This window comes from Kryptolebias marmoratus, linkage group LG9 (genome assembly GCF_001649575.2).
Source record: "Kryptolebias marmoratus isolate JLee-2015 linkage group LG9, ASM164957v2, whole genome shotgun sequence".
NCBI classification, from domain to species: domain Eukaryota; kingdom Metazoa; phylum Chordata; class Actinopteri; order Cyprinodontiformes; family Rivulidae; genus Kryptolebias; species Kryptolebias marmoratus.
In genome coordinates this window covers 9063971-9075089 of record NC_051438.1, presented here as the reverse complement: position 1 = coordinate 9075089, position 11119 = coordinate 9063971, and the positions used below count along the sequence as shown (strand labels likewise).

At 39.3% G+C, this 11119-nt stretch overlaps 1 protein-coding gene across 1 annotated transcript; it reads right to left on the bottom strand.

Moving 5' to 3' along the window:
- Positions 1–1399: 1399 nt before the first annotated feature.
- Positions 1400–2739, bottom strand: LOC108237958 (probable G-protein coupled receptor 174). Its single transcript, XM_025006702.2, has one exon. The coding sequence runs from the start codon at positions 2514–2516 to the stop codon at positions 1782–1784; it is 735 nt and encodes a 244-aa protein (XP_024862470.2). The 5' UTR covers positions 2517–2739; the 3' UTR covers positions 1400–1781.
- Between the last annotated feature and the right edge of the window lie 8380 nt (positions 2740–11119).

The following is an 11119-nucleotide window of genomic DNA, read 5'->3' as shown; positions in this document are numbered from 1 at the left end:
GAACCTTTGCTCAAATCGTATTTCAAAACACACAAAATTAATTCTACATTTGCTGAGGGGTACATTGTTTTTTCTTAGCTACAATGTGCAAGTTAGACTAATGCGTTCACAAAGTAATTAGCTGCAGTTAACTGCATCTCATTCGATTACTACACAATATCCAAATATACTGGGTGACAAAGGTTTACATGAGTAGTTACATTTATTAAACACACTTGAAAGAGTACATCAGTGTTATAAGATAAATCATCCACAGGCACAAACTTTTCTCTGCTCATTCATATATTGACTGTGAGGCGGAAGCACAGTGCCTGTTACTATTACTATGTTACATTTGTACTCAGAAGTCGCATTTTCCGAGTTTCAAGTCTGAAAAATCAACAGGATCGCTCCCCAAAGTGGGAATTCCAACTCAGAAAGACGCAGATTTCAGACCAGCCCCAACCTCAAAATCCAATATGGCTGATTCTCGCATAAAAAAGTTGTGATAACTTTTTATCATCGCTGCTGTTGGTTTGTATCTCAGTAATCCAGTCACACACTCAGTACTGACCAAGTTGTATTAGTGAACATGTTGCTACAGTGTATAACAGAGAAATTCATTGTATTGCTTTTTTTGTCCTGTTATGGCATATCAGACATACCATATAGAGAAGAAATTCATTGTATTGCTAATAGTAGTTAGACTGATCAGTGAGCGCGACAATTAGCTAATGGTTTTCCAAGTTGCACCTGGATTACAGGCTGTGTTTGAATTGTTTGCTCATTTACTGTGTAGAGAGCAAGCTATTTAGTTGTGGTCTTTGATATTTTCAGAGAAAATGTTCGTCCAGTTTACTGTGCGGTGCATTAGAAACTCATCAAGTGGTTCAGTAAAAGTAGTGTAATGAAGCTGTAAAAAGAATAAGTTGAAACAGACCATAATGCATTGTGGCCTGAGCCGACACATCAGGATAATTGAGGCTCACGCTAATGTTTGCAGCTCAATAATATGATTTTCAGACTTGTTAAAAATGCCTACAATTATCTAGACAACTCTAATATAAATGGGCTTGTCTCCTGTGTCGCAGGGTTTGAGAAATTATAAGAAAAATGAATGATGTTCTCATATTTAAAACATTTAGGTCTAAATATTAAACATGTTAAAGGTATGTTGTAAATCACAGTGTCAAGCAAGCCGTACTTCAATCATTATAATGCTGTGTGGCTCATTTTTTATTATTTTCACACATGCTACAACTCTAAGAACAGATCTGTACAGAAATATTTGTAGGTGGTATTAATTCATGATTTTATTATACGGAAGGTTCTATTATAGTTAGATCTACAGCCCATGCTTGCTTGGATTATTTTATTCTATTATATTTTATTATACTCTATTCTTTTCTATTAAATTATATTATATTCCTCAAAACTGAAGTTGTTCTCAGCATTTTCTTCACCCCTCTTATAATACAACCCCAATTCAAAACATTTGTTACAGGTTGAAACTTGTTGAATACGTGCATTTTTCAGTCGCTGTTTTTTTTTTTTTTTTACTTGAGGTTTACAGAATCTCTAATGAATCAATTCATGAACTTCATAAAAAAGTCCTTGACTGCCGTCATGACACAAGCACATGGCTTTGAGATGCTCATGAGTCTCCACAGGTGTCGAACCTTTACCAATGAACACTGATTTAGCAGGTGGGGTTTTTTTCTGTTCGTGTAGAAGCATTCAAAGCTTGTTTCAAAGATGTTAAAAGAGGGAACAAGCTACAAATAACAACAGCAATGATAAGCTTAGTCATCCTCATCCCCGGACATACTTCTGTTAAAACTAACATGCTTCCAGAATTCCTTGCTCGTGAAACAGTACATGAGCGGGTCCAGGCTGCAGTTCAGGCTGGCGAGGCAGAGGTTCACAGTGTGGCACCGCTGGATCAGGTCCCTGACGGAGCAGTCGCTCAGTTTGTTGGACTTTGCCAGGAAGTCCAGGGGCAAAGTGATGTGGTAAGGTGCAAAGCACAGTAAGAAGACAGCAGTACAGCTTAGCACCATCTTTAATGCCCTCTTTTTCTTTCCTTTATCTGTAACAGCCCTCGCTGTCACCTTTCGGAGGCTCCTCGCAATCATAAAAGTACAGGTCAACACCAAGATGAGGGGGATGATGAATCCCAGCAGTTCTGCTCCTACTAGGAGGGCCCAGACTGCCGGGGGACTAATAGATTTCAAAGGCAGCTCTAAGAAACACTTCTGGTAATAATCTGAAGCGCTGTTTGAACTGGGGTTTCTCAAAAAAGGAAATAACAGACAGCAACAACAGACCAGCAGCCACCCGAACACACAAATGAAAAAGTCTCCCTTCTGCTTCGATGAGTTGTACGACAGCGGGCAAACAATGAGCTGGCAGCGGCGCACGCTGATGCACACCAGGAAATAGATGGAGGCGTACATGTTGACGTACCTCACATAGATGCAGACCATACAGAGAACATGACCAAAAGGCCAGACTTTGTTCAGGTAGTAGTAGATCATCAGAGGCAGGGACAGCACCTGAGGACAGCCAGAGAGTCGAGATGGTTGCAGGAGAACAAACAAAGAAGAAATCACATCATTTGTGTATGTAGAACTCTTGAGAATCTTATTTGAGAGAAATGGTAGCTTTTAATGCATGCATGTTGGATTACTTGGCTCCTCTGAATTGGCTCTAGGTTTGAGTGAGAATGGGGATGATTGTTTGTCTTTATGTGGCCCTATGATGGACCAGTGACCTGTCCAGGGCATCCCCTGCCCTTTGGCCAATGACCACTGGAGATAGGCACCAGCTCTTCACAATCCTGAGCAGGATTCAGAAAATAAATGGATGAATGTATTATTCTATATTGTGAATCATTAATCCTTGCCTTCACAAGATGAGCTTTGAACCTCCGACGTAGCTGTCAATCATGCAGCGTCGCTCTCTGCTCTGGGGTAGTTTGCCAACATTTAAATGAGGTCTTATGCATACATTTAGACTAAAAACCCTCTTATTTATGTTAAAATAACTGCCAGAGTATCTGAAAGACTAGTGCTGCAGCCACTCTGAATGCAATGTAGTAGCCTGAGCCTTTCTGCAGGAGGAAAGTGAGCAGCACACACCCTGTAGTCCAGAAGGATCTGTTTTTCAACTTAATAAGTAAAGAAAAGAGGCAGCGATGATCAACGAAACCCAAAATGTCTCATTGATTTAGAACTGCCATCCACAACATGATTTTCCTTTGATATAGTCAGATGGTTTAAGATGTCTCTGAAGCTCATCTGGTAAAACCTGGAGCTCTCTGTGGGGAGATCATCTTTCTCATTTTTTTTTTTTTTTGATAACTTGTTGCTGATGTGTTTGAGTTGGATGGTCAGAGTTAAACTGTGCTCTAACACTAACAGTACAAAAATCCAAGAACTTCCAGGGGCTTTACCCCCTAGATCATAAAAGGGCTTCGTTATTGGACCTTCTGGGGATGGTTCCTGGGCCTACCACCAGAACTCTGTCCTTGGCCTGGACACTTTCAGTTTCTGTCACCAGTCCGGATGGTCAAGATCTTTAAGGATGATTTTGGTGTCTGTTATTTGTTTCCTATTCTATGTGTCTTAGTCCCCCCAGTGCCCGGTGTGCCATCAGTTCACTCTTCCTCAGTTTCTGCTCCTCAGCTCATGGCCCCGGCCCCGCTCTCACCTGCTCCCTGTTGTCATTAAGCCCAGGTGTTGCTCTTCGGTCCCTGTCCACATAGTCCTTCAGCTTTCCCCTTACCTTCAGTCTGGCATTGTTGAGCTTTTTGCCATGTCCAGTCCTCCTTTCTCTCTCCAGGTCTCTTCATGTTTTTCTTTGTTTGTTTGTTTCTTCTTTTTCTTTCCCCCAGCTTCTGTAAGTTGTTGCTACCATGTCATCCTGTCTTTTTTTTACTCTAGCTCCTCATGGTTGTCTGCATTCCTGGGTCCAATCTCTTCAAACCATGACACCCTTGCCATTTTTAGTTGTTTGTTTTTTTTCTTCAATTACATCCCAAATGAAAAAATATTGATCATATAACTCATTTTTGTTGCAATAATTATTCATTACTATTTGTTTTACATACAGTGTGTTGTAGTTAATTTTGATTCATTTATATTTCCCATTTTTCTGAGCTAATTTACTCACCACTATGAAAACTTTTATCCCATGTAAAAATAGAAAAGACATGGGGGATTGTATTTACCTGCAGCAGATCGGCCACAGTAAGATTCATCATGAACACCATAGACTGGTTCTTCTTTTTGATGTAGATCCTGAAGACCCAAAGGACCAGCACATTACCCAGCAGGCCCGGTGCTAAGATCACGCTGTAAACCACAGCGTACACTTGGTGCTGGTAAGTCTTCAGACTGCTGTTATTACCACAGCTTGAGTTGTTCATCTTAAAGCTGAGAGATGCCAGCCGATTTAAGGCTGGCTGCCTTGTACGTCTGCAGCTGGACTGTTTCAGGGAAACTGCTTGTAGTTTGCTGACAGTTTACTTTGAGCATCCATCATGTGGAGAGGGAGTTCATGCTGCCCCTTCCCAGCAGCACTGCGGACAGAAGAATGATGTCCCTTGGTGAAGTTCGTGTCCCATGCCGATAAACTGTCAGGATTTCAAGCCGTCCGGTCAGAGTGGTTCTGATGGTAGAGAGAAAAGTGAGTAAATTTAAAGACATGATTAACTAAGTGACAGAAATGTATGCCTCAGTATTAGTGACTATCAGTAGTGTTATTGAGAAAATAAAGTGGAGAAAAAAAGTTTTTCTTCTTTTTCCAATTTTGAGATTGAAGTTGAATATAGAGTTGAATTATATTTCAAGAATGCAGTCAAAATGGCGGAAAAAAAGTTATTTTCAGATTTAAAAGGAATTTAAAAAACAAACCAGCATTGGCACGGAAACCTACAATAGCCTAAACGTACTGTGAATGAACTACTGACTTTATACTTCAGAATAGGTTTTGATAAAAAGTCAATTATTTGTCTTTCAGCACAAACACAGTGTGGTCAATTGTTTTCAAAAGAATCTCCCTTTACTTACACCCCGAGTTGCTTACAACCTGTAAATAACTCCCAAAGTCCCTCGCAGTTTAGGGATCAGTGTGAATTTTATTGAGAACAGAAACTAGAACATTTCTGAAGAAATTTTAAAGGGTGGCAAAGCAGCTACTGACAGAAATTACAACATTAGCTTTCTTTTATGATGCTCAAAAGTAATTAAAGACATACGTTTGTAATATTCTAAGTTGACAAAATGCCAACGTTTTAATGTATAAACTGTATAAGACGTGTAAAGAGAACCACGATGAAAACAAATGTTAAAGCTGCTGCCGGTGGCTTTTTAGGGTCACCATGGTAACCAGGTAAAGCTGAAAAGCAGAGCAGAAATTTAGCCTTTGTTGAATTCAACTGTTTGAAAACTATAAGTGGTATTTAAATACTTACTGAACCATAAGTGGCAGAAGTTTCTGGTCATCACAAATGTACAAGATTTTTGTGTCTACGATGTCTTATGTTGGAGATATGACAAAATAGGACAAAATACCCATGGTTTGTTGCATAAACTGCATAGGAAGTGTAAAAATCTAGGGCATAGGAAGAGAAATTGCATAAATTTTGGACAATTTAAACTGTTTAAAAGTGAAATTGTGTGGCATCGTTACGCTTTACATTGCATTTTCTGTAGTAAAACATTCAAAAATCATCAAACTGAAATTACAAACACTGTAAAAATTGTAAAAGTATATCAAAATACCACTTCAAAAGATGATAAAGAGTTCAGGCTGGCGTGAGGAGCAGAGTTACAGTTATATTAAAGGTCATGGGTAATTTTTCGTACTTTGGGTTTCAGCAGTTTCAGTCCTCAGTGGAAACTTCATTTTCTCTGCTATGAATCACCTCTCTGTGGGCTGCTGGGGAGTTACACCTTTTCCATTCATGATTAGCCTCGTGTAACAGCACCCAGAAAGATGACGGAGAGCACCCGGGGTCCCTCCGCGTGTGTCCTGTTCCAGCTAAAATACCACGGTCCATACGAAGTCCACTTCACTGACACATTAAGATGTCCCCTCACACATCCACACACACCGAGTGAAGCAGACATTCCTCACTCTGGAGTAACAAACGAGATCCCCTGTGAGGAACGACTCCTCACTCAAAGCATCCAGCTGCTCAGACAGTTTTTACACATTTGGAACAATGATGATAAATCTTACCTCAGTCTTCAAACTTCACGTCACCGTAGCATCAGAAATCAGAAGGATGAAGCCAACAAGCGTTTCTCACCCTCTCCTCCTCTAACATAGTTCACTTCACCCACCCTGCCACTATTCTCTCTCATTTTATTGGTACAGGAAGATCTTTCTTTTCCTTTTCCTATGTATTCTAGTCTTGTTTTTATTTCATGTTTTAGTCTCATGTCAGGGCAGCTGTATTTCTGTTGCCTGTCTCTGCCTGTCTCTAAGATGAAATAAAGATTTCAGTATTCACACATTGTGTTTCATGTCAGCAGAAAGAGGTGTGGCTTTCGATTTTTTACCAATAGAGGTTCTGCTATTTTACTCTTTGGAGGTGATGCATACCTGGAATCAGCACAGTCTTGATACCGAACAAATAAACATAAAGCTCTATTTTTCTGATGGATGTAAGAGCAAGTGGTATTTTCAACAAATGAATGAAATCTAAAATGTAATGCTAGTAAGTTCCAGCAGAAGGACAAAAAGGTCCACAAGAAATGCTAGTTGTGGACCTAATCACTGCCACTGATTCCACAGTAAAGAACAACAACCAGCAACAGGACAATTTAGAATGTCAGAGTTAATGGAAACCATCAGGAAACAATTTCAGCACGATTAAACAGCAGCAATTTAACTCTAGACCAGATCTGCATCCTGTTGGCTGTCCACCACTTATTATATATATATATATATATATATATATATATATATATATTTTTTTTTTACGTGTCCTGTCCAGGTGTGAGGCACTCATTATATTGTAAAAAAAATCAATAAAAAGACATTTGAGGAAAAATAAGTTAGATATTGAGGAATGCATTTCACACCTTTCCTTGCGTGCAGATTCTGCTCAATCTGTTAGAGCTCAGACTGTGTTGGGGGATAAGTCTCAGCTACTACCACTCCAAATTTTAGCTTAGTATGTCTTAAATTCACAAAAGTATAATCATTATTGTTTGCTATTATCATTTAGCTGTGGCGACCATCTTGAATTGGGTTGACTCCAAACCTAACCAGTTGTAGACGTACATCTGATGAAGACTTTCTGATGGTTTCAATAAAATTTGTCACACACACACACACACACACACACACACACTGCATGGTAGCCCACCTTACAGGGTGACAGATGATAATAACCTAAAACTGTGAAGTCAAATTAAAAGTACAAGTAAATTATCTGAGTCAAATTCCTTACAGTGGTGTAGTTTCAGAGTTTTTAGAAGAAATTTTCTCACAAACCAATCTCGTCGGAATGATTTATTCATCTCCCACCCACATTATTGAATTTTGCACATGCAATTATAAACCACAACGCAACCGAACTTTTCAAGAAACTGCACTCAAGCATTTGCTGGGGGCCAGATATTAATCAGAAGAAGGGTATTTTTATTTTTTGTCTACTTTTGAATTTGAATGAGATTTTTTTTCCTTCATCTTAACTTTTCTAATTGGGAAGTTTCTCTTGAGAAAAGAAAATGCTCTTAAAAGTTCAGTCAATAAACTATTATTATTCAAATTAATTCAAATTGAAATCAATCAAAGGAAATTATGTTTGTCTGTGTGTCGTTACTTTTTTCTACTTTTTCTGGTATAATCATATACCTTTTAATTTAAAATTATTACAAATAACATTTTATGGCTATATTTTCACTGATGTTGGCTTCAAAACACGTTTCAGTTCAGCTTTAATCCAGTATGTTATTTTTATGGCTTTTGATGGCTAACAGGTGGAAGGTCCCCATAATTTTGGTTGTTGACAAAAAATTATATGTTACAGTATCCTAAGTTAACATTAAAGCAAAACTGAATATCCTACCTTTTTCATTCATGCAAATTTGACTACATAACCTCATTTATTACCGAATAAACATCATCCTATTGTTAAATACTAAGTTTTAGTGATTTGTTTGTTTGTTTTCCTAATGGGTCATATCAAACTAACTCCAGCTGAAAGATGAATATTATGGGTTCAGTGCAGTGAACATGGAAAGCACACATTTTCAAAAAGCAAATTCTGTGTTTCAAAAATATAATTTGTTATGACAATAAGGGCAACATGTTAAAAGTTAGCCACATGTCTACTGTCAGCACAAAAAAGCTGCCTGAAGCTAGTTGCTTGTATTTACCTGAGGCTGGTTAAGTCTGGTACTGTCAAAATTGTGGGTAACTGCTTGGCTCAAAACAAAAATGATCCAAAATCAGTAACTTTGCAGTTTTTTTAGCCTCAAATAGCTTATTTCCACACTTGTGCAGAGACCAAGGATTGTCTTGTGAAAAATAATATACTAAAACACTGATGTGCAAATCCAGTAGGCATCCTTTATCTTTCTGCACAGAATGTGGCAATCATAAACAAAACTTTGAGCTATCACTTTAAACCCTTTTCTGACCTCAAATATTTTTTACTGGTTTCAAGCTGTAATGTATGTTTGCAGATCCACATGTTTTTATGTTTGTGTGTATTGTGAGATAATACAAATTACCACATAAGTGCTGTCTTATCTATGTAATCTAACAACATGATAATTTACTGTTAAAACTGAAGAGTTTGCAAAGTGCCCTTAAGTGCAAAACAACTCAATTTCTGGCTCAATACTATCTCTGGTTCCATTAGATTCACTTTAAGGAACTTCCTACTTTTATAAAAGGTTTCCCACAAGCTATTATTGTGGTGTCATTACAGCCACATTTGATAGGAGCATTTGTCATTCTTTTGAACAATATTCCACACAAGTAAAATCAATATTACTTGCAGAAAATGTGTACTGGGGTCCAATTAGTTTAATGTGAGCCGTTTCGCTCCTATCCTGCCCTCAAGACAAAGCTTTTATGAACCTTCTCTGCCGTGAGCTTAGAGTATGTGTTCTTATCTTGAAAAAAAAAAGTCACTTGTTGGTTGTTTTTGTCTGTGAAGTCCTGACTGTCAAACCACCCAAGTGATAGAGGCAAATCTAATAAAGTCCGAGGCAAAATATTAAAGGTTAAATTGAAAAAAGCCATCGTACTCCTTCCTTCCTTCCGTTGTCTTGCCCTGACCGAGGGTGTGTGAGTCACACCAACCAGAACAAAAAACCCATACTACAGTTTCACTTTGTTCTTTCCTCCCCACACCTCAGCCCATCCTCTCATTTACCATGACCAGTCGGGTCTGGAAGCAACCCCATTGTGCCGTACATACAGTGCCCATAAAAGATTTCACCCGCTTGGATGTTATGTGCTTTCTTTGCTGTCATTAATCAGTCGTCCTCTTCTAGAGGCCTGGGAGCTTGAGGGTTCTCCTCAGTATCTTAGCTGTTCCTAGGACTGCAGCTTTCTGCACAGAGATCTCTGAGGTTGTTCCTGGGATCTGTTGGAGCCACTCTTCCAGTTTAGGGGTCACAGCACTGAGTGCTCCGATGACCACTGGTACCACTGAGGCCTTGACTTTCCACAACTTCTCATTTTCCTCTTTCATCCCTTGGTATTTCTCCAGCTTCTCGTGCTCGGTCTTCCTGATGTTACAGTCAGTTGGGACTGCTACATCTATCACTACTGCTTTCTTCTGTATCTTATCTATCACCACAATGTCTGGTTGGTCAGCCATCACCTGTTTGTCAGTTTGGATCTGAAAGTCCCACAATATCTTAGCCCTGGTGTTCTCCACCACCCGTGTCTTCTATCTCATCCTTTGGCCAGGTTATTATACCAGCAGGGTATCTGATGACTGACACTGCCTATGTGTTGATGGCCTGGACTTTGTTCTTACCATTCAGCTGGTTCTTCAGGACCTGCCTGACTCTCTGTAGGTACTCGGTTGTGGCTGACTTCCTTGCAGCCTCATTCTGGTTGCATTTGTCTGCAGTATACCAAGGTACTTGTAGCTGTAGCTTGCAGTGTGGTCCGACTCACCTTGGACCAACTCCTTATGCAGTAATTTATATGAGAAAAAATTCTATTACTAAAATATAAAGGCTAGGCTAATGCTGCTATGTCGTTGCTTATCCTCACCATGTAAACATGCTTATGCAGCGCTCTGTTACGGCTGCACAGCCATAATTATTCACGTCGATCTGCTATAATGTCTATGCTGTAACATATTAACTCGCAGCCTCCTGTTTTTCTGCTTGCAGTCCAGCTTGGACCTCACTCGCTGCTGTTTTGCCTAAAAGAAAAAAGATTATCAACTCAGGCTTTGCCCTGCTGGCTTGCACTTCATCTGCAACAGTTCAACAGACTGGGTGCATCATTGAGAAATGTATTTGGATGCTGAATCTTTTATTGTGACAATGTTGTTTTTGTTAATGCTGTTTGCAGTGGTGCCCCTGGTGGCGGTCTCATTTTATTTTTTGTTTTTTTTGTTGTTGTTGGAGCACCATCCATCCATCCATTTTCTTTACCCGCTTCTCCATTCCGGGTCACGGGGAGCTGGTGCCTATCCCCAGCAGTCTGTTGGAGCGCCCCTATCTTTTTTTTGATTGTTTGGTGATCCCTTGGAATTTCTTTGAATCTTGTCTCCTGTATCTGGTAGAATCAAACTGTCTCTTTGTTTCTATGTAAATGTCCTGGAGTGTAATTCCAGGTGGTGTTGTTGGTTTTCTTATTCATTTATTGCAAATTGTTCATAGCCTTAATATCTATAAGTGTTTCATACTTTTGAACCACCCAAACCCCAGATTACCACATACATACATACCTATACATACATATATATATATATATATATATATATATATATAAACTGGAGAAATACCAGGGCCTCAGAGAGGAACTGGAAAAGGCCTGGAAGGTAAAGACCACAGTGGTGCCTGTGGTCATAGGGGCCCTAGGGGCAGTCACCCCCAAACTGGAGCAGTGGCTACAACAGATCCCAGGAACAACATCAGACATCTCA